The 25,010-nt window shown below is 44.5% G+C and overlaps 1 protein-coding gene across 1 annotated transcript; it reads right to left on the reverse strand.

The window, feature by feature from the left end:
• Positions 1 to 421: 421 nt before the first annotated feature.
• On the reverse strand, positions 422 to 16,873 carry LOC139717868 (protein dispatched homolog 1-like). The gene is made up of 6 exons (XM_071629357.1): positions 16,789 to 16,873; positions 16,330 to 16,385; positions 15,705 to 15,785; positions 3,760 to 4,084; positions 2,275 to 3,000; positions 422 to 1,674 (listed from the first exon to the last, which is right to left on the reverse strand). Exons 1-6 carry the CDS (start codon positions 16,871 to 16,873, stop codon positions 422 to 424), a joined length of 2,526 nt encoding a protein of 841 aa, XP_071485458.1.
• Positions 16,874 to 25,010: the final 8,137 nt, after the last annotated feature.

Consider the following 25,010-nt stretch of genomic DNA (forward strand, 5'->3'; position numbering starts at 1 on the left):
AGCCTCACCAACTACATGTTATAAACCAATGTGTATGGACTATTTCCCCCCCCCCCCCCCGAAATTCGATTTTTACCCAGAAATTCAATAGCCAGTAATGCCTCTGGCAGTTCTCAATTTACATTCCTAAAAAGCCTTGCAAAAGGCTTCTGAGAACATTCCCTAGGCTGGTTAATTTCATTCCCGCACTTAAAAAATGTTATGTCTCAGCGTCTTTGCAAGCACTCCTTACCCAAGCAGTCTATCACACAATTTATTCAAGCTATGACTGAAACCATCGGTTGCACCGTTCCAGTGACTCAGTCATCCTGGTTAGTGATGATAAGCCAAACAAATTCTGTGCTAAACAGCGATATGTCTACGTTTTGATATGAGTGAATGTTCATTCATGATAATATTTGCGTGTTGAGTGTACAGAGAGTTATATCATGTTTGATATATCATGAGCACTTTTTCGGCATCCACGACACAGGCCCACAAGTAAGGGCCCAAGCTGGCCACAATCGGCTTGCGGTCCGAGTACCCTGCAGAGTGATATGAAGAAGAAAGTACCGAAGGACCAGCTGGAAGCCATAGTGACCTGCAGAGCGATGCCTAGCTGCCTGAAGGCCAAAACTGTTGCAGGAAGCATCAGAGCTCCGGCCATAAAACTGGACAGCGCCGCCATGGTGTTGGCCGAAGAGAGTGTTGATATCGCATGCTCACTTCTTGCCGATCTGCCAACACCTGAGGCGCGCAGGTAGGCCACACCATAGTGAAGCGTGAAATCGACGGACAGTCCCACAATTAGCGCTAATATTGATGCTTCAAAAACATTGAGCTCCCACCCGGCACAGACCAGGCAGGCCACTGTGGTAGCGACAGCGCCGCCTATCGAAAGAACGACGAGCACTAATATGACGAGGTTCTGGGTAGTAAGCAGAACCACCACAGCTGCAATGAGAATAGAGTAGCCTAGGGAACTGACTGCACCGTTTGCAAAGCTGAGAGTATTATCCAAAAAGTACGGTTGTTTTTCACCGATTGTGACAAACCAGCCGCTCTGGAGCCCAGGCGGAGCTGACGCAACTTGTGAGGACACCCAGGACGAGGCATCATCCCAGAATATCTTCGTCTCTTTGTACTCAAACTGCTCCAGCACAGAGCTTTTAAACTGCACTATGAGAGCCGTAATTGAATTATTTGCGTCGAATCGTGAACCGGACATCACCGATGAGCAGAATCCTGGAGCACAACGGAGGGTCATTAACTTTTCGGTGCACTCCTGGAACAAGTCTGGTGGGTACGGGAAATCATCATGCGTTTTACCACAGCAGGGAAATCGCCAGGCCTCTGCGCTGCCGTCCGCACAGGGTTCTTCCAGGAATTCTTTGAGGGACTCCACGAAGCAGTCCTCGTACACCGAGTCTTGGTAGAAACTCTGGTTTCGTACCGACGAGCAGAAGGCAAGGAGCCACTCCTGAGAGTCTGGCTGGACGAGGTTGAATGACTTATCCATCACCAAATAGCCGCGATCGTATGGGTCCCAGTGATTACCGTTATCAATGGGAACCACTCCCCAAACAACGATGATCGGGAGATTGGAGGATTTTGCCCTCTCGAAGTCAAATTCATCCATCAAAACGTACTCATACGTCTCGAGAGGATGGCTGAGTTGGTATAGTTGGAGCCCTCCTCTTGTCGGGAGAGTCAGCCGTGGGAAGACAAATATAACGACGAATGAAATGACAATGAGAGAGGAAAACAAGGGAAGCCATAGAAATCGCAATTTGAATACACTTTTAGGGAGATGCACTCTGAATACTCTTTTGAATAATCCCTTTACGCGACGTGACCATTCAGCCACCAAAATTCGAATTCTGAAGTTTTTGTTTGTATCGAGTCTGGACGAGGTAATACAGATCCGCTTGAAATATCTTTCACCGATCATAACGGCAGGCGGGAGCCAGACCACAGTCAGGATATAATTAAGCAAAATCACCATTCCCGCGTAAATCCCAAAGACTCGGACAGTTGTCACGGAGCTTGTGGCAGTAACGAATAGTGCAGAAGCACTAGTAAAACTTGTAACAAACATGGTAGCGGAAGCTTCCCCGAGTGTCTTCTGTACTACGGGCCACGTGAACCCTACTGGTGATACTCTTTGGTTCTCTCCTAGGATGTCGTGAAAAATAAAGGCGTCGTCTGCCCCGATCGCGATCACCAAAATTATCGCTAAAAGCATCATGTAGGGAAAGAATGTAAAGTCAAATACTGCGTAGTGAAAAAAATAACCTAGGATGACAGAGAGTGCCATCTGTAGCAGAACCATTACTGTCACGAAGATAGACTCCATGTACAGCCAAATTATGGCCGTGACCACAGCGCCCCCAATGCCAATGTAGACGAAGTCCGTATGAAGGATGTCGGAGTAGGTGGTAAGCTTGACCCTTAAAATGTCCACTCCGATGCCGAGCACTTTGGTTGTGCCGTCGTCCAACGTTCTGCCGTGGATATTTTCGAGGAAAATTGATCGAACCTCTTCGGCCCCTTCGCTGAGGGGATACACATGAAGTAACATTTGTAAATTGATTGCACCTTTATTTACTACATCCGAGTCAAACTCACTAGGCGTGAGGTAGAAGAAGATAGAGTAGATTGCGTCCCATTCAGTGCATTCCAGAGGTACATCGACGCAATTTCTGGAAGTACTGCAACCAGCCCGTAGCTGTCCTGAAGAATAGAAAGGAGCACAACGCAACAAAAGCTCGTTGACGCGATTAACGTCTCCGGGTGTGATGTCATAGCACGAGCTCTTGTTTGCAAGCAGGGCTACATAGTTGGCCACGGACCAGGTGGCGCAGCATGATCCTTGCCCGTCTAGTGCGCACGCCGCCTGAAAATGTGTAGTGTTGCGGACAATGACGTCATCATGACGGCACATAGAGATGAGACTTTCAGGTGTTAGCAATTGGGATTGCGGGGACGATGGTTGAAATACTATTCGAAATCCGTTGGCAGCTGGAAAAATATAAATTCGAATCATAATTCAATTTCAGTAAAGCATGGACGCATTCCAATTATCGATAGGCCCTATAGTGCAAATGTATAAAAATATATGACGCTGAAAAAAATTGGAACGTAGCATTACTTGTTTTAACTACTATGAGACACATGTATACATGAATGGATAAAATGAGTTACCATGTTGCCAAACAGAAAGCATTTTTCCTGCTAATGATGAACAACATTTTAGAGTCCGCGCCACCATGCAGCGCATGCTCTTTTCCTGTTCACGAAGTCGCAAATGCGCATGATCTCCTACGCTCTCTCTCTCTCCTATGCTACACTACAGTCGTTTTGTAAGGTGAAAACAACAACGAAACATTCAGAAATAATTGTAATCACATGCATGTAATGATAATGATAATAATAACAACATATCACTTATATTGCGCCATATCCACTCTGCAGAGTGTTCAAGGAGTATCCTTTTGAAAATCTTTGAGTGATCCTTGAGGTCACTCAAAAAGTAGTGAAAATAAAGATTTTCACTCAAAATTCACTCCAAATTCACTCTTAATTCACTCTTCTTTGTTATTTTTTCCTTCAAGAGTGAACATTTTGACCATAGGCCTACATTATTTTCAACCATAACTGACAATGCTCACTCTCCACTCCCCGGGGAGCATTCCATAACAGTCAGTTGCGAATTTAGACGCGCACATGCTGATCAACCGACATCCTCATCCTACCCGTAATACACATTACAATGAATACCTGGATTTCCACAAATGTTGACGAGGTCGATCCTTGTGGAGGGTTGTTCGGAGGGTTGTCCGGAGGGTTGTTCGGAGGGTTGTTCGGAGGGTTGTTCGGAGGGTTGTTCGGAGGGTTGTTCGGAGGGTGGTTTTGGTTGTTCGGGAGGTGGTTTGCCCTTTGACGAGACGGGCAATGATGGCTGTGTGAAGGACTCAATGCTGTCGCTGGAGATAGACTGGCTGAGATTCCTCGGCGAGATGGTCAGGATGTCATCATCTTTCCTCAGGAGTATCTCAAGGGGAATAAGGCGGTTTTTAATCTCTGTCCCTCGGGACTCGATTCCCTGTGCGATAGAACGATAAAGAATCAGTAGGAAGATATACATGTACATGTAGGCCTATAATTTAGAGGAAATTATGCTTTCGATGGGAGATAAAAGTAGTTCCTGTACGAGAAAATCAGCTAGCCCAATTTATCAGCCAACCAATGCGTTGCCGAAAGAACAACCGATAAGTAATACGGGGTCATCCCACGAGACCGACACTCACTAGTCATACAGCCCACGAGTTCGACATTGAAAACAGGTCCATGAGTCAAACAGCTCACGAGTCATACAGCCCACGAGTTCGACACTAGGCAAATAAAGTCCACGAGTTCGACATTGAAAACAGGTCCATGATTCATACAGCTCACGAGTCATACAGCCCACGACTTCGACACTAGGCAAATAAAGTCCACGAGTTCGACACTAGGTAAAAACAGCCCACGAGTTCGACAGATACAACACGGGGCTTAATGTGTCGGTCTCGTGGGCCTTATTATTCTAATGTCGAACTCATGGGCTGTATGACTCGTGAGCTGTGTAACACGTGGGCTGTATGACTCGTGGGTGTCGGTCTCATGACGTGCACCCAGTAATACATGCACATTGTATGTCTCCTGTATTCTGTACGGGGAGTAACTTGTTACACAGACAGAGAGATAAATCAGAGTGTTTTTTTTTTCCTTTCCTAACTCCACGCGTGCACTAATAGACGGTTTGTAGTTCCACAAGGGTTATTTGTACCAACAGCCATATTGATGTGGTAATCATCTATATATAGTGTAATGATTATTTGCACATCCACCTGACAGTAAGTGTGCTATTTGGCAATATTAACAGATAAAGTTTCTTTATACGTTCAATGCAAAACAATGAAATAAGTATGCTTCCCTATATAACCGTCATTGACAGACCATTCTTGCCTCCTGCTCTACGCAAGTTCATTCTTTGTTTGAACATAAATTCCATAAATTGTTATATGCATGGCAAGCGTATTATGCAGTATGTCTCTTAGAAACAATTGAAGTGTCTAACCAATTGAGAGAGAAAAAAAGAAAGGTCATTTTTCGAAATGTGCACATGACTTAATTACGAAATGGCTTAATTCTGTCGCAGCAACCGCTCAAAGCACATTAGCTGCACACCGGGTACACAAAACGGGTGCACACAACCAGTTGGGGTGTAGTCCTTGTGCGGGCGTTACTGATATAGATCGCATATATACGTTGTATTGTGCACGTCTTGAATTCGATTAAACTGATTTAAAGCAACACAAACATACAAAGCAGGCAAAGGTTAGCTTTTTTAGATATCATAAAGCAAATGAGCGGACGGGTTTGTGAATAGTTATTATACTAACTGACATGAGAGAGAGAGAGAGAGAGAGAGAGAGAGAGAGAAGGGGGGGGGGGGACGGACAGATATACCATGGACCCGACGTGTAGGCCTACACACAGCCGATATAGAATTAGATAGTAAGGAGCAATGACAGAAACCTTACTTTAAAGGGACTGTACAGTACTGGTTGAGGTAGGGATTCATGTTTTGAACATTCCTAAGTGAGATAATGAAAAGCCTCCTATGAAATAGGAAAGAGCATGTAATTCTAAGAAGGATTCAACGTTTATTTGATGAAAATTGGTTTTCAAATGGCTGAGATATCCAAAAAAGTGCTAATAATAAAAGGCGACATGCCACAACTTTATTAGGATCTCTTTGTTTTACCTTGTTTTTGGATATCTCAGCCATTTCAAAACCGATTTTCATCGAATAAACTTTTGATACCCCTTAGAACTGCATGCTCTTTGACATCTCATAGAGTGGTTTCTGAATATCTCACAAAACAGTAAAAGCTAAATCTACACCTCGACCAGAACTGTACACACCCTTTAATCAGCTTTCTTTCTGCGGTCAGCATGGTAAAATGTACGAACATGGCCGACAGGTAATAGGTATTTTTTAATTTGGCACCTACGTGTATATTATTGCTATTCAAACATACCTTTAAATCTGTGATAAACAAATTCAAGAGGCTATAAATGGTGGCAGGGGTCAGTGAAAAAAATAAAATAAAATGTTCGTAGTAATGGCATTGATTTCTCGCATCTATACCTGGGTTGTGTGTGTGTGTGTGTGTTTAGGAAATGAGCATGCACAAAAAAAAAAAAAAAAAATCGGAAGAATATTTGTAGGTGTATATTGTAAGGTTATTTGGTTAGTAGTACTCATGCCACCGAGATAAGTGATGTCACTGGGTAAAGGCATAGGCGGGCAGGGGATTCCCCTGGCCAAAGACGGATGTCACGAATAAAACTGACTAGCCAGGGAGCGAGCATTCACACTGGCAAAAATCGGAATAAAACTGGGCAGTTTCAACAGAATTTCACTTCTGAGGATAGTTTTTCCTATTTCGGTTTTCGCTTACTGTATACCGGTACTTTCCAGACACTTCCGACTAAAAACGGGAATGTGCCAAAAAACTACAGTGTAAATGCCCCACAAGGATTAATGTTTCGCCAAAAACTTTTATATCAGTGAAAGTGAAGGAATTGCTGGGATTTGCTTGTAATTTCACAGGACACCTTGCACGGAAACAACACGAACAAGTCACCCTGCGTAACACAATGACTTCCTTTCGGAAAATTTAGTATAGTAGGCTTGATATAAATATTGAAAGAACTCACTGTTTCGAGAATTATTTTGAATTATGTCGTTTATTGGATATATGGTTAGCTTCATACGGTAGCAAACAATACATGGAGGAAGAATGTTACAAAGAAGTTTCGATAACTCCATGTGTGACTTTCGTAAAAGTGAATCTTTAAAGAATTGTCAGCAGGAATTAGCGCAAAACGTAAAATATATGAAAATACTAAATAGCGTTAAAAAAAACCCATAAACGCAGCACTTTAGAGTTGCAATCGAAAGCGTCCTCGTGTGTGTATTGTAACTTGAACGCAAATGATCATGATATATTTTCTATCATGTATGCACTTTGTGTTATGTATGTGTGTGTTTGTTTGTGTGTGTGTGTGTGTTTGTGTGTTCTGTTAGTATTTTCTAAGGTATTTAATCAGTGTATTGACAATGGTCTCTGACTTTCGAAACCTCGGCAGAAAGTGATACCAGAGTACCAGTTGTGCCATGAAATATCCGATTTTCCTCAAACTTTCACCGATGTTTTCTAAGAATATCGTTGCATTCACTCAATCCAAATGTGTATTTGGGCTTTTATTCTTAATTAATATTGGCATAAAAAGAATGTTTTAAATCGAGCATGATTACTCGAAAAGAAAAACTAAAAAAGGTCCCAATACAGAACACTTCCAGTTAGCATTTATACAAGTGCTAAATTTAAAGCTGCTATTGCAGTAAAGTTTCAATTCACTGACAAAGTTGAAATTCGAAGTTTTGCTATTTGCGAGTTAAGTCCTTCTTGCCCGATATCTATTTTTTTCCAGGTAGTATATATGGAGAGCTGTACACTCCTTTTACTATTAATCACCAAATTTTGTCCTGCTATTGCCGTAAAGTGTCAAATTTTGATAATAAAGTAAACGCAGACTCCCAAGCTGTCGCCGTAAACTTCGTGTCAACGGCAAAGAAGATATAACGCAGACTCCCGAGTTATGAAGGGCTTTATACAATTAACAATAAATCTGCTATACTACAAACGTAAAATTTGAAATTGAAACTCGAAATTCAGAAACACGCAAGGCTGGTCCACTCATCAGCTTGAAGCCCCTTTTGCCACCAAGGTAGACCCTTACCGATTACATACAGTATGTATTAACTTTTCCTCTGGAAGTGATATACAAAATGTATAACATACGGCCAACCCAATACTGTGAAGAAGGTGTTTGCAGGCCCTTGTGGAACTCTACACATGTCAAGATCATAGCTTTTCTGTAAAGCCAATGTCAGCCGGTGTTCAATACGACGATAAAATTAAGGCAATGCAAGGAAGTGCACTGCATTTATGGATCAAGTAAAGAATATGATGGTGAAGTGTCTGTAATACTTACGTAGCCAAAATCGAGAACTTGCGTCGTTGTATACCAGGTCCATCGATTTCGGGTGCGCCGGCATTTAGGACGGCGGGAGAAGGAGGGGGAGGAGGGGGTATCGAACTGGACACCGATGTAGGGAGAGCCATGTTATCACCTGATGCAGTTCACGAATATATCGTAACTATACACGAAGACTCGGTTGCGAGTGCAAAGGCCCGCGCATTATTTGCTGCACCTGTCAACCTTGACAGTGCGCATGCTCTTCCTTAATTTCCTTACTCCTCCAGAGGTATAGGGTACAGTGGCAAGAATAAATCATAAGTAGCCGGATGTTTGTTCTGTGGGGCTTTTGTACACGTTGCGATGTCAAAACGCACCACCTCTTAATTGTTACGCCGTGAAATATCTGCTTTTGGACCATCCGAAGTAGAATTTTAGCCCCTTTGGTGCGTGTGTCACTTTATTGACAACTGTGATCATGATGTTATCTTGTGTCGTTTGTGTGATGTAAACGACACCAAAGTTTTATCGGCAACTAGATGTGAACTCTGAAAAGGCAGCAATTTTTTTTTTCGTATTCATATATTTGATTTGATTTGATTTGATTTATTGGTTTCGGTATCATCATTGTACATGCACATCCATGTACAAACATTAATATAAGTTGTTCACAGAGCATTTTCTTCTTCATTGCCTTTGCACAATGTACAGCAAAACGTACAACAAATATCAACAAACAACAACAAATATTCTATTATCACTTTAAATTCTGTTTCATTATAATCATATCTTTGAGGGTTCACTGTGTGTGTGAGGGTTGGGAGTGTCCATATTGTGTCCGTCAGAGACAGAGTGCTCCGGTGTAGAGTTCAGGGGCAGCAGGTGCTGTGCGGACTTAACTTACCCGACAACGGCAAGTACGAAACGGGGAAGAATACTCTGGTTTTTCCGTTAAAACAGATCACAAAGCTTGGCATGCATAAGGAACAAGCAAAGCTCACCAATTTCATGATTATTTGTTTCTTTTGCGCACTACATCGGGTAAAACGGCCTTCGAACTCCTCTCGCCTACAAGACGCCTTGGTCGCTTGTTCAAACCGCTGCAGGCTGAGCTCTTGTGTGCGCAGCTAGATCGCTGTCCGCACAGCAGAGTGAATGAAAGATATCTGTCTGTTGTGAGGGGCCGACCATTATTATACAAATGATGCACAGGATAGAGTGCGTTAGTGTAGGCGTAGTGCACTCGAGGGTATTTACAATTGTGAAGTACATGCACGAGGCGAAGCCGAGTGCATGTTGCACTACATTGTAAATACCCGAGAGTGAGCTACGCCTACACTAACGCCACGAAATAATCCTGTGCATCATTTGTTTTATAAAATGGGTCGAAAATTCGAAAACTAACATCATTTTTCAGCGTTTTTCACGTACCTTTGTGGGTCAAGACGTCCGAAGATGTTCGTCCCAAACTTTTACGCACGTCGCACTCGCGGAAGTCCCGCACATACAGTATGGTTGGGTGTTCATAATGCCGGACACCTAACGTTTTGCTATCAATAGAAACGTGAAAAATCTCACAATTTGCCTGAAATTTTACTCACGTGTGGAGAAAATACTCCGGATTCACAAGCGCGCACTGAAAATGCGATCTGAGGTACGCGCTCTTAGATGGCGGCTTCGAACGCGTGGGGTGTCATTTTTGCCGCACTCAGTTGCCCTGCTCATTTCAACCGACCACCCTGACAATACGTATAAAGGGCACTTAAATGCGTTTTTTTCCGACAGGCCGCTGTTTTTTTCTAGCCGTCATTTTTTCCCCAATAATATTTGAATATATTTTGAATCCTTCGATATCACTTTTGAAGGACTGTTTGATGAATTTGACTTGATTTTCATTAGGAAACTTTTCATCGTAATTGAAATGAATTGGATGAGTCGGTTTGTTTTTTCACATTCATTTCTCGTTTCTGCATCAACTCGTACGGTCGTAGCGGGCGACAAAATGTTTATGTCATGTGTATGTGTAAACCACAGAACTCTGTGGTGTAAACGTGTGTGCACGATCGTACAAGCGGCGGTGACAATTTTGCGGTCAAAATCGTTAAATTTATTACGGAAGGATACTCTATGTACATCTAACAACGAGTCAGCAAAGGTACAACAGTAGGCCTAGTTATATGTAGTTACACGATAAACCTTATTCGATTTTGCTAAATTTCGGTAATTTAGAGGGAATACTTAGTTGTTTTCGCCACATTTTGCTCGGTAGCGTAGCCCAGTGAAGAATCGAACACCGTTGCGCGTAGTCCCATGCGTACATTTTCTTTCTGTACGCGCAATGCCATTATAATGCGCGGTCGGTCGTTATGGACCCGGTCGGTGGGTTGAACACCTACCATACAGTGTGTATAAGTATAATGGGGGGTTGGGTTTCCGGACACCCGCATGAAAACTTACTTATTTTACATAGAATATGCACCCTTTACCTTAAAGACTTGATATAGACTCCTCATATAGGCCTACTAGACAACATACTCTGAAAACGGCGTGAGAATTAACCTGCTAAATCGTTGGATTTGCTCTTCAAAGTGACTCCATGTACGCGTCCGGTCCCATAACGCTTGGTCTACTGTACTGGGGGTGTACAAAGTGTACGTATAGTATACAAATATACTTGGCCTTGAGAGTTTCTTGTTAAAACTATGGGCAGAGGTGACTCCAAACTACCGTAAAGTTCCGTGTATAAGACGCACTATTTTTTCGTCGGAAAACATTGAAAATCGGGGGTGCGTCGTATACACGGGTACAGTCGAATCACGGAAAAAAATCCGTCATGTACACCCAATTTTATAAGGCCAACTTGGGGCCATGTATGCCCATCGACGTTTGGAAGGTAAGCAATCACTAAAACTTACAGATAAATGAGCGATCTTTCAATCTGGACACACACAAAAGCTGCAAATACGAGATAAACTTACATCGGCCTTGTGCAGTAACGATGTATCAATCTGGCCACAGACAACACTTTACAGCTGTAACAGCACTGCTGTATGCTACCGATGTTAGTCTACCAAGCTACCAACAGCCAACCTAGTAGCTGGAATACGTGATGTACAGGTATCATTGCTAAATTACCGATACGGTAAAACTTATCAATGTACTAGTATCAATATGGCCATAGACAAAATCTGTAAAATACGGAGTAGGATCGACACTATGTCACCGTAAATATGAACGATGTGTGAAGCATGCATGCATCCATGTCGTTCGTTTGCTCTTCATTTCACGAGGCCAGCTGGGATAGCATAGCTACACTGTAGCTGCTACACTGTAGCTAGCTAGCTAGTGTATAGCAAGCCTTTGGCAAAGGCAGCAGCTGCAGAGAGAGGCTTTTGCAATTGACTCGCGTGCACACAGCGATCGGATCGAAGCGCGCTTGCCCATTGCGCGCTGTGTGTGCAAGTCCATTGCTCTCTGTGTGCGTGTGCTGAAATTATAGCGAGCTGCCTTTTGCAAAAGGCTAGCACTGTGCATACAAGCATGGTACAAGAGATACACATGTTACTGGTAATCCCTCCAGGCGAAACAACAGTGAGTGTAATTACCGTACGCACCGTACGTCTTGCCGTATGATCCCTCTGCTACACTTGTTGATGTTTTTCTTATTTTTCGTAATGAACCTTCCAGTCTGACATGCGTCAATGTGCTAGACACCCTCTGCTATGTATGACAGCAAAGATCGTACTGTACATTCATGAGTACGATATGCATGACACATGTACCACGATTGAAAGGCGAAACAATAGCAAGTGAGTACCGAGACAGGTCTCGCATTTTGCGTCTTCCATATTTTGCCGATGTCCGATGAATACCGTTAAAAGAAAGTATAAAAGGAAACGAAAAATAGAGCAAATACATGCTGCATTCTAGGGAAATTTTGAGCTGAAATAATATGTATGACACACGCAATATTTGCGTGGAAATTTTCGTGTTTTTTTTTTTTTTTTAATTTTAGGTCCGAAAGTAGGGGTGCGTCTTATACACGGGTGCGTCTTATACACGGAACTTTACGGTAGTATAGTGAGGTGCCCGCACCTCGTCAGGGGCCCGAATACCGTCACCCCGCTTAAAATTGTTTTAAGCGCACTAAACAAAAATTTATGCCCAGGACTGTGTTCAATACGCTTGAAACTTGGCAGGGCTACCACAACCAAGCAAATTTTGGTGAAAACCGAACAGTTTTTCGCGAAAATCTGAAATTTTAATCGGAATAGGACACTACGTGTAAAGTATCACCACTGTCCCCGCACGCATCTTTTACGTGTATGTCTATGGGAGCATCACGGTCACCCGCACACGTCTTTCACGTGCTTTGTCTATGGGAGCGCAGGTGACGAGTTGCGGGCCCCTCCCCTAGCGCGCAACTTTTTCGCATCGTTCGCGTTTGAGGACGATAGCTGCAAATTTTCGATATCGATCAGTGAGCTTGTGATTCCATTGGAAATTTCAGCATTTTTCCTGTATGTGAGATGAATTTCAAAGAATTTCAGTGGCGAAATGTGATTCAAATATGCGCAAACATTAACTATGACGAGGTGCGGGTCACCCAAGTATACTATTCACTGAGGGGCGCAGCCCCGAAGTGAATAGTACTAGTTTGGAGTCACCGAGGCCCATAGTTTTAACAAGAAACTCGAAACTAGGCAAAGTATATTTGTTTTATATTTTGGATCAAAAATTTGAATAAAAAGTGAAAATCATTTTATATAGGCCCCATAGGCTTAGCCGCACTGCGGCGGCAGCGCAGCGCCTGCAATACGCAACAGTGCGAGAGATCGGAAATTGAAAAACGTAGTAGCCGTGGCACCGCCAGAGTTGCCCGTCGCATGTATCCAAGCGCTCGTATGGCCGCTGCAAACCTGAACACTAGAATTCGGGACCGGACGCGGACGGGTACACTTGATTGTAAAGAAGGGTGATTGTGACATCATTTTGCAAATAGTATACTATTTGCAAAATGTCGTCATAAAAGTGACGTCATTTTGCAAATAGTACTTCATGGAGTGTCAAACACACAAACACTCTAAAATAGTTCAAAATACCTACAATCACGTGAAGCTCTTTTAACCAATCAGTGGAAGACAAATTTTTGATCCAAAATATAATACAGTATACGTACGTACGCCACATATGTTATGCACAAGGGAAGACAGGCCGGCCGGCCGGCAGCCCGAACTAGAAGTTGTTTACAGGATTGACAGCGCGTACGCGTATGCATGCAATTCATCAAAGGAGCCGCCGCGCGCACAGACGATCGGCAATCTACCATAGGATTACAGGCAGTGCAGTTGTACTGAAGTAAAGGAAGGAGGTGTGTCTCATTTCAGCGCTTCCTATTGGCTACATTCTTGAACCCATTTTATAAACAAATATACCAGGCCTGAGAGGCTCTGGTTGAAACTATGCGCATGAGGTGACTTCAGTAGCACTATTTTCTTCGGGGCGCACTATTTTCTGAGGGGCGCAGCCCCGAAGAAAATAGTGCTACTGAAGTCACCGAAGGCACATAGTTTCAACCGGTGCCTCGAAAAATTGGCCTGGTATATTTGTTTTATATCCCTCCCAATGAATTTAAGAGAATTCGACTGCTGGTATTCTGTAATTTACCTCTTTTTTAAGGGCATCTTGCTTTACTTTTCAAGAAGATTGACTAGTCATTCACGCTCGGGAAAGCAGCTCAGCAGGAGGGCAGCGCGTACGCGTACTATGAAGAGACAACTGCGCGCTCAGCCGCTGAAGTGTACTCGGTGCATTGCTGTACAACGTACTGGTAAACATGCGCAAACTGCAAACTCACTACGCGCTTCATACATGCAATACGCCTATCCGATCTGTCAACAAGTACGTTCGGTTGCCAGTGCGGTGATGTGCGTGCTCGAGCTGATCAACGATGTGACTGTGAGCTGCAGTTGATTGTGTTTTCTGTCGTCTTTCTACCTAGCTGTCATGTCTGTACATGAATATGGGGGGAAATTACAGAATACCGTAAAGTTCCGTGTATAAGACGCACCCGTGTATAAGACGCACCCCTACTTTCGGACCTAAAATTAAAAAAAAAAAAAAAACACGAAAATTTCCACGCAAATATTGCGTGTGTCATACATATTATTTCAGCTCAAAATTTCCCTAGAATGCAGCATGTATTTGCTCTATTTTTCGTTTCCTTTTATACTTTCTTTTAACGGTATTCATCGGACATCGGCAAAATATGGAAGACGCAAAATGCGAGACCTGTCTCGGTACTCACTTGCTATTGTTTCGCCTTTCAATCGTGGTACATGTGTCATGCATATCGTACTCATGAATGTACAGTACGATCTTTGCTGTCATACATAGCAGAGGGTGTCTAGCACATTGACGCATGTCAGACTGGAAGGTTCATTACGAAAAATAAGAAAAACATCAACAAGTGTAGCAGAGGGATCATACGGCAAGACGTACGGTGCGTACGGTAATTACACTCACTGTTGTTTCGCCTGGAGGGATTACCAGTAACATGTGTATCTCTTGTACCATGCTTGTATGCACAGTGCTAGCCTTTTGCAAAAGGCAGCTCGCTATAATTTCAGCACACGCACACAGAGAGCAATGGACTTGCACACACAGCGCGCAATGGGCAAGCGCGCTTCGATCCGATCGCTGTGTGCACGCGAGTCAATTGCAAAAGCCTCTCTCTGCAGCTGCTGCCTTTGCCAAAGGCTTGCTATACACTAGCTAGCTAGCTACAGTGTAGCAGCTACAGTGTAGCTATGCTATCCCAGCTGGCCTCGTGAAATGAAGAGCAAACGAACGACATGGATGCATGCATGCTTCACACATCGTTCATATTTACGGTGACATAGTGTCGATCCTACTCCGTATTTTACAGATTTTGTCTATGGCCATATTGATACTAGTACATTGATAAGTTTTACCGTATCGGTAATTTAGCAATGATACCTGTACATCACGTATTCCAGCTACTAGGTTGGCTGTTGGTAGCTTGGTAGACTAACATCGGTAGCATACAGCAGTGCTGTTACAGCTGTAAAGTGTTGTCTGTGGCCAGATTGATACATCGTTACTGCACAAGGCCGATGTAAGTTTATCTCGTATTTGCAGCTTTTGTGTGTGTCCAGATTGAAAGATCGCTCATTTATCTGTAAGTTTTAGTGATTGCTTACCTTCCAAACGTCGATGGGCATACATGGCCCCAAGTTGGCCTTATAAAATTGGGTGTACATGACGGATTTTTTTCCGTGATTCGACTGTACCCGTTGTTGTAGTAACGGTAGTACTTACCGGCACTACTGGTGAGTTGCAACTGTAACTTGTCTTGTAGCTCAGTCAGTATGTCTTTCAATCAGGTTCCAGGTCACAACTGAGGGATGCGCGTACAGGCAATCCCTTTTATACCTCCCCTGTGTAGACAGGGGGGTTAGGGTGAAACCGCTAGGGGGCGCTACTACTACATTCCCCCCCGTTTTATAAAACAAGGGGCATAATAGGAAAAAAAAAACAGCCCCGGCCAAAATAAAGACCTAACTATAACCCCCAAATCCCGCACAACCGGGGATCTCGCAGAGCCCCACCCATGGGAATGCACAATCTGACCAGCCCTCGGGGGTCTGCCGAGGGCAGTTCAGCGGGCCACCGCCTAGGTCACTCATGTACTGAGTGGAGGTGCAAGGGACCGTTGATGTTGGGAGGGAGTAAAGACCCTATAGCCCCAACTAGCATTAAAAACAACACCTTAAAATAGGGGAAGCACCCCTCTCATGGGATGACCCAAGTCCCAAAATATACGACTGTTCCTATTACAAGAAACACCAATATACAAATAAAAACCGCCAAAGAAAACATTCTTAAAACAAATACGTGCATGGAATGCAACAGAAGCTTAATTAACGAACCATAACAAATATATTGTTTTGGCCACCAAAACCAAAAATGCCTTTAATTTTGTTTTCAAACAGATACCTAACCAAATCTTTTTTATCCTACAAAATCCTATACAAACTATACTTTATACTTGCGTGGGGTCTGATCCTCCCATTAGGTTATAGGACTAATATCTAGTGGTGGCAGCCACCACTCTCTTTACAGATATTGGGCTGTATCAGCTCCAAACAGGCATGGGTGTACTTCTTACACCCAAGAAAGGTGATGGGATCTTCCTCATCGCCTTTTAAACATACTCCTCCCTAGTGTCCTAACCACCAGGGAAGCTACTCGCCCAGCATGCTGGGGAGCTATGCAGGGTAAACCCCTACCTGGAAGGTGTGATAAATCCACATTCCACAATCACAGGAGAAAGCATAGAGGTGGTTTGTTACACCTCTGTTAACACCTTACAGGGGGGTGGCCCTGATATCTATGCATATCCCATCCCTTTCACCTTACTGCATAAGTAGCGTGGGATACTACCAAGCATACCCTGGGTAAACTTAATCCCAAGATCTTTCTCTGGCTGGTGTATCACACCAGTAATCCTCTTCAAGGTGTTTGGAGGGATGATTGCGCGTTTCAACAAGCACACGCAAGAAGCTCGTCCATATGGTGACTGTTCACCATGCATCATTGGGATGCGAACATTCCCAATTTCTAGCCGTGAATGTTGTAGGTGCAGTATAATTCTATACTTACGGAGGAGATCTAACCCTAACATCATTTCACCTTCGATAGGGGCCACATGAACCTCCGTCAAGAACTCACAACCCCCTAGTTTGATCCGAATGGGGTCTACAATCATACCAGGCATCCTCAAATCACGGCCATCTGCGGAAATAAACACATCCCTGATCTTTTGTGGACAAGGTTGTAACTTTTCATACACCTGGTGGGATATGATTGATATTTCCGCCACAGTGTCCACCACTGCCTTTAGAAAATGGTTACCTACCTTTATAGGTACTGCAAACAAGGGAGTTGATCTCACCTTGCATACAGCCACCTCATCTAGGGGTGTTTGAGGGTCCAACTCCCTCAAGGGACTCACCCCAAAGGATTTATCTCCATCTCTTGACTGACCTGTATTTCCTTTCTGACTTGAGGGTGCATTGCCTACCTGGTTTACTCCCTCTCTGTCTGGTGACAATATAGGAAATACTGGGATAAATTCAGGCTGGCTACTGCCATCTTCATCTCCAGCACTGTACTGGATATCAATGGAAGGGTGGCCCTCAGTTGTGCAGGTCGGAGCAGGGCCTAATCCTCCGACCCCGAGGAGTTTGACTCCTCGGTTTTCCTGAGTGGCACCTTCTTGTTGTTAGGTCTGGACATATTTGGGCAGTTCCTTTCAACATGCCCTTCCTTTCCACAGTGGACGCAAAGGGGTTGCTGTCCTGGAGAGTTTGGAGCTCCCCCAGGATTACGGGGGTTCTGTCTCTCCATTTGTTGATTCAACTGTTTTCCTAAGGAGGACAAGTTGTCTAGCTTCCTTCCCATGGATCCCAATACGTTTTCCATGGATGCTAGGCGATCCAACCTCTTACTCAGTCGCTCAACAGAGCCTTCTAAATTTGATAATCGGCGCTCCATTGTGGGCAAAGGTTGGCCATTTCGTGTACCTCCTTGACCTAAATGGAAGGGGGCATTTTCCACCCTACAGTCCTGGGCTTCTCCCTCATCTTCTGGGTTGAGGGCCATGATCTTGACTTGGCGTGGCCTGCCATACACTGCTATACGGGAGTGTTGATACCACCGTAAGGCTTCCACTGCGTCGTCTACATTCAGGGGGTGTCGGTCAAGGGCATACCACCCTGCCTCCTTGTCAGTACACCCCTGGCATAGACGGAGTACCAGCTGTTGCTGCACCGCTCTCTCTGGGACTTCTGGAAATGCGCGACTAGCAAGTTCGTTCAAACGATCCGCCCATTCGCAAAGAGATTCCTCCGCGCTTTGACTGGCAGTGCTGAACTCTAATTGCGCGGCCTCCGCTGGCTCCTGACGATCGAACCGTTTTGCAAAGCGGTACACGACTTCACAATATTTGAGCTCCGGCTCGCGACTAATCAGGAACTCAAAGAAATTGCTAGCCTTGCCCAATAGGCACCAGCATAATTGATCCAAACGCTGGGCCGGGCTCCAGTTTCTCGCATTTGCGAAAGCCTCAAATTTGCGGCAAAACGCCCTCCAATTACCTGTTCCATCGAAGGTAACAGTCTTTGGGAGGTATTCGTAACCCCAGTGGTGTGGTGGGTCCATCCCAGGCCTATCATTGGAGAAGTCATGGGAATCACTTCTCCTGGCAGAGCTAGGAGGGTACCCCTCCTGCCTACCCCACTGGGTTTCATTGTAATCCCATTGCGATGCCCTGCCGCCCATACGTGTGTATGAATGCTCTTTGGGTAGGGAGTGAATATTCTCCCTATCTCGGGAGTACTCCCTATCATTCCAACTCCTCCCTCTGGGAGCTCCACGTCGCTGAAACCTTTTCTGTCCGATTGCTACACCCTCAAATTCTTGGGAGTCGGAGGCAGAGGTGTCATGATCGAAAGCACCTCCATATGACTTCCCACATAGGGTGTCTTGTCGGGATCTATCTTGCTGCACTGAGCAGTGACGCAACTGCCCTGCATGGGAAGATGGGGTCTTCCCTGTTTGATCCTCCCTGGGGGGAGGATATGCATCATGGGGGTACGGGGAAGTCCCCCGAGATTGGACTCCTCCCCTTGATGTCTCAATGGGATCAGCAGTCGCAGTGTCTGAAGGTAAAGACTCTTCAGGCTCTAACTGCGGACAGAACACAAATTTCGGGATGAGATCCTCGATCCCTGGAATGTCAGAGGACTCCAACACATCCTGAGTGACATTCCCATGCTCATTCCGGAGCTTCAAAATGTCATTGACTTGGATTGACGACAATCCAAGACGTACAAACTCACTACGGGATAAATAATTAATGGGCATCGCCATGACTAGCACCCATGCAAACAACCTATTCACTCAACGAATATGTTTAAAACAGGTACCAATAACTAAACTAAATCAACATGTACTAATGAAGAAAAAACCTTAAACATATACTCACTGGTACTGACCTATGATATACCAATTACCACAATTTGTAATTATCATAATCAGCGACACATCATTTGACACACAAACTATTACTCACTTTAGTTTTTGCTACTCAAACACTCCCAAAATACTCCTCAAAACAAACACCGGATAAAATTGTAAACATATATAGCTACTAATTACAAACCTAAAATAAGAAATTACAATTTGTTTCTATTGCCTGTTGTCACTTGAGAAATAATCACAGCTGTTCAGATCTCACTCCTCCCTTATCACAAAAATAGGGAGGTCACAGTAACAAAACTCAACTTGGGTAAGAGTCAGGAGTCTAGGACCTACAAATATAAAACCAAAATAGAATATGGCAATGCTAGAGAAATAACTCTGTGCTTGCAGAAAAACATATATTTATGAAAACACAATCTCTTTACGCTAGAAGTTACCGTACAAACACAAAAGCAGAAACAAAACAATCAGTCACAATTAACTTTACCACCAGCACAAGTAAAAAGGACAACACGCAATCAATGTATCATGCGACACACCTGACGCACAGCAGCGATACAGCACACGTCATAAGCAGTAGAAACTAGGCCTAAGTCAAATGTGGTTACGGATACAGAACTATTTTCGTATCTGCAAAACAATCCAAAATGACAGTAACAGCATGAAGGTTTATACACTACAGATACTCAAAACACATAGTAATAATCTATAATCCAAACAAACAAATCAAAAGTTAACGGAGTAATGTATCAGATACAGTGTACTCACCGGAATGATGTCCTTCAGCACCGCCAAATGATGCAGAATGAATGAGCCAAATTATAGCACCAGTCAGGCAAAGGACAGTCACACAAACAATTAAAAATTATTGTATAAACGGTTGCAATTCCGCACAGCGAAAGGAGAAATGCAATCCAATCCTCCTAAGTAAAGGAGAAAATAATGACAGGCCCTCCTCACCAAAGAGGAGTGAATGGTGCCCACCAACTTCCTCCCTCCTTCCCAATCGAAAAGGAGGACGTAGCACTCCCTCACGTACGTAGAGGGGGATACCTCCCACAAAAAGTGGGGAAATGCACAGACTTCCGCTGCCGCTAACTAATCGCGGGGCAAAATACTCCCGCGAAAATAGAAAAACACGAACGTTCCACAATTAACAGCTTGAGAGAGAGAGAGGAGAGCACTGGTAAGGGCAGAATAGAGGTAGCAAGAACAGTCAGAATGACAACAGAAAGTGAAAATGTCGACGCAACAAACAAAGAGAGAATGAGCGCGACAATAGAAAACGCGATCGAGAAAGGAAGGTGATCACGCTTCGAATCTCGCAGGTTGCGAAAAGTAGGAGAGAGCGCGACAGAGAAAACAGAAGAACACGAATAGCCGCGCTATACGAATACACACTGAAAGGGGAACGCGATGCCGGAGAGGTCCAGCACAACAGGCGCGCAGCTCACCGCAGGGAAATACCCTCCCTCCTTACACACGATGGACGTGGAGAACTGTGCACGCCAGAGCCTGAACACACTGGAAGCTTTGACAGAACGGCTAGCGAGTGCAGTGAATACACCCCGCACACACGAGCTATCCGTCAACGCTATCGCGCGAAATATCAGGCAAGTTAAAACTCGCCTGAACTGGGACACACAGGTATACACAGGGATACAACACGCAACGAATACAGTGATATCACGCAACGAATGGGGCAAGGGAGGTCCACCTACCCAAGCCACCGAGACACACGTGTGGAACGAAACACGTGAAACAATTATGACAACTGTAGATCTAGCACGCAGACGACCACCACGCAAATACACGTAACGCGTATACAGGGCTAGACCGAGATCTAGACCTGGACCACGTTTAAAAAGAAAAACGCACCACGCAAACAATGACAATCGCACTCACAAGCTGAAATCACGCCGAAGAATAATTTCAGCAAACACCATCGACAATCAAACTAACAAACGAAACACGCTTGCAACTAGAACAATCAGAAAAGATGATATTTCAATGAATTTGGAGCTCCCTGAATACAGGTGGGCCTGGTCTAGTGCAAGGTGCGAACAATTCACGCACTGTCACTCAAACAATCGGCACAGACTCCTCCTCCCCTACAAGCAAAATTACTAATGAAACGATCACACCAAGACAATTAGACAAAACAAGCACAAGACGAGTTACACTACAGGAACAATCGACAAACGTGGACACCGCCAAGCTCCCTCGCGCTGCCAAGAGCTCTCGCCTCGGCTCCGTCGCATGTGCTCCACCCTTCGCGTATCGGTGCGGTATAGGAGTGCAACGCCTGTTGGCGAAAATAATAGCGGCAGCGGAGTCAGCTGAAATTGCGGCTCTATGTCCACGAAAACAATGGCACAGGAAGTAGGACAATTGTCCGTGACGCCACTGTTGTAGTAACGGTAGTACTTACCGGCACTACTGGTGAGTTGCAACTGTAACTTGTCTTGTAGCTCAGTCAGTATGTCTTTCAATCAGGTTCCAGGTCACAACTGAGGGATGCGCGTACAGGCAATCCCTTTTATACCTCCCCTGTGTAGACAGGGGGGTTAGGGTGAAACCGCTAGGGGGCGCTACTACTACACCGTGTATACGACGCACCCCCGATTTTCAATGTTTTCCGACGAAAAAATAGTGCGTCTTATACACGGAACTTTACGGTACCGGTTTTGCGTCATATAAATTAGCATATTGGTGCGTATAAGAGCCGCCGGAGGCGGGGCCTTCGGCCCCGCCTCCGGCGGCTCTCCCTTAGAGATGAATTTCAGCCCGAAGGGCTGAAATTCGTCTTTCCCGTCGTCTGTATTCTGTAATTTACCCGTCCATATTCATGTACAGACATGACAGCTAGGTAGAAAGACGACAGAAAACACAATCAACTGCAGCTCACAGTCACATCGTCTTTCCCGTCGTCTGTATTCTGTAATTTACCCGTCCATATTCCCCTAAATTACAGAATACCGGCAGCCAATCACGGAGAGCGCAAATCGCTCTGAAAAGAGCGTAATTACGCTTGCCGATAGCAACCATCTGAAATATTAATCCGATCTGCGATACGGTCCGTGATTCGGCTGTCGACGATTGCATTTGTTTACGTGTGTTTTCTTTGATCTGTGCGGTGAGAAGTGTGGTATCTTACGTTGTTCTCGGGGGGTTCGGGGGTGTCCCCCGAATAATGTAGTTCTAGATCCTGACGATGCTAGTCTAGACTAGCCGTTAAAATTTACCCGAATTTACGATGAATACTCACGTTTTTAGGAGTTGAGGATAGTCCGTATCCTAGAAATCGATAGCAATTTAGGTGAGACTAGAAAACAATCACTCATCTAATTGCTGGTGCTAGCTTACAGTAGAGCTTACGCACTGTGTGGGTGCTCTTGACAGCCCACCATGTTGACTCTATGCAGTCGTGCAACAGTACCCTACACACAACAGCTTATAATGCGTACGTGTGCAGTGGTAGCGCGTACTGAGTCTGCAGAACGCGCGCATGTTTACTAGTACAGTGTACAATACGTATAGCAGTTGAGTGCGCACATGTCTCTTGACAATACGCGTATACGCGCTGCCTGGCCAAACTACTAGTAGTGTGTAGTGTGATTGATCGTGAATGACTTGTGTCGAAAAGAGATGAAGGAAGGAGGATGTCAGCTGTGATGACGTCATCACGTTTAAAATAGTTCCGTCAAAATCGGCTCGATTTTCTTTATCGACGATTTACTCGAGTTATCTTGATTTAGAGCAGTTTTCCTCCGAAACCACTCAATTTTCATAAAAATTGTGTGGTGAACCTACTTTTTGACGGCCGTTCCGTTCCCGGGCTTTTTGGGGGCCCCAGACGACGGGAAAGACGAATTTCAGCCCTTCGGGCTGAAATTCATCTCTAAGGGAGAGCCGCCGGAGGCGGGGCCGAAGGCCCCGCCTCCGGCGGCTCTTATACGCACCAATATGCTAATTTATATGACGCAAAACCGGTATTCTGTAATTTCCCCATATGGACTATCATTTCCTGTTAAAATGCAAGTATACATTGTAAATTTGGGTAGCATTCAGTAACAGCGTATAAGGTTAGATTAGGCACTGGAAAAATTCTAGCAATTAAAGCATCGAGTGCCACTGTAAATTCGTGTGATTCGTACGGTGTTCTAACGTAAACAGTGAACAAGTTAGACTCCAACTTACTCGTTAGACACTCTAAAAAATAATTATTAGGAATGAGATTACGGGAAATAGGGCCTACTGTTAGACAGGTAGAACTAACGTAAAGGCTTAACTAGCGCTAACGTTACGCAGGCCTACTATCTACTGCAGTTTCGTTTGTCAACATCTGTTGGGTGGGTCGCTCGAGTTTAATAGTGAACTGCGAGACCAACTTTCAAACGGCGAAGCATGAACTCCCCAAAGGCCTACGGTACGTCGAAGAACCCTAGCTTGCTTATTGTTGTCTAATTATAGATCTACGATATCGCCTACTCTGTTGTAACGTAGAATGAGGGCTTTATAAGAGTCCGAGTCTGAGTCTCTCCAACGTACTAGTAACCCGTGTCGCATTGAGTGTATGCGTGCCTTGTGGTTCTCGCGAAGTGCAGTGATCTAAGGCGCAACGATACCCATTCATTTGAACATGAAATCTCTCGCGAAGCGAAGGTGCTGCGATACCCATTCATTTACACGTGAAATATTTCGCGTCGCGACGCGAAGCAAAAAAGGCGCGAAAATCACCAGCGTGGTATAGTATACAAATATACTTGGCCTTGAGAGTTTCTTGTTAAAACTATGGGCAGAGGTGACTCCAAACTAGTACTATTCACTGAGGGGCGCAGCCCCGAAGTGAATAGTACTAGTTTGGAGTCACCGAGGCCCATAGTTTTAACAAGAAACTCGAAACTAGGCAAAGTATATTTGTTTTATATTTTGGATCAAAAATTTGAATAAAAAGTGAAAATCATTTTATATAGGCCCCATAGGCTTAGCCGCACTGCGGCGGCAGCGCAGCGCCTGCAATACGCAACAGTGCGAGAGATCGGAAATTGAAAAACGTAGTAGCCGTGGCACCGCCAGAGTTGCCCGTCGCATGTATCCAAGCGCTCGTATGGCCGCTGCAAACCTGAACACTAGAATTCGGGACCGGACGCGGACGGGTACACTTGATTGTAAAGAAGGGTGATTGTGACATCATTTTGCAAATAGTATACTATTTGCAAAATGTCGTCATAAAAGTGACGTCATTTTGCAAATAGTACTTCATGGAGTGTCAAACACACAAACACTCTAAAATAGTTCAAAATACCTACAATCACGTGAAGCTCTTTTAACCAATCAGTGGAAGACAAATTTTTGATCCAAAATATAATATACAAATAGCGACTGCTGCAGAGGGAGATGGTAAAACTATTTGCACCGAGGTGATTTCTCAACAGTGCTATGTCCCGAGACGAAGTCGAGGGACATGGCACTGTTGAGAAATCACCGAGGTCAAATAGTTTTACCATGGCCCGAAAGAAAGCAGTCGATATTTGTTTTATATCCCTCTCGAGCATTACAGAGTGATGATGGTTCCCTTTTGGAAAAATGTGCAGGTTTCCTGACGTTAAATCTAACGTAAGGCCGTAGCAGTACAGCAGCAGCAGTGCGTGCAGCGCGTAGCGAACGACACCGTTGGTTCTACACACGAGCTACACTACAGCGTGCAGAACTCCGAAAGATCGAGGAGGTCCAGGACTACGTTAGAAGTAGGTCTAAAGCGGCTTGTTTACCCACATCAGCTTCAAAATTGCTTTTAGTTTATTCCTAATTCGTACCTGATCTGATATGGTGTCCTTATGCTGCAATCATTCCTCCGTTACTTGAAG

The sequence above is a fragment of the Diadema antillarum genome, unplaced genomic scaffold, assembly GCF_040938485.1.
Source record: "Diadema antillarum isolate AM-2024a unplaced genomic scaffold, OU_Dant_1.0 scf00000084, whole genome shotgun sequence".
NCBI classification, from domain to species: Eukaryota; Metazoa; Echinodermata; class Echinoidea; order Diadematoida; family Diadematidae; genus Diadema; species Diadema antillarum.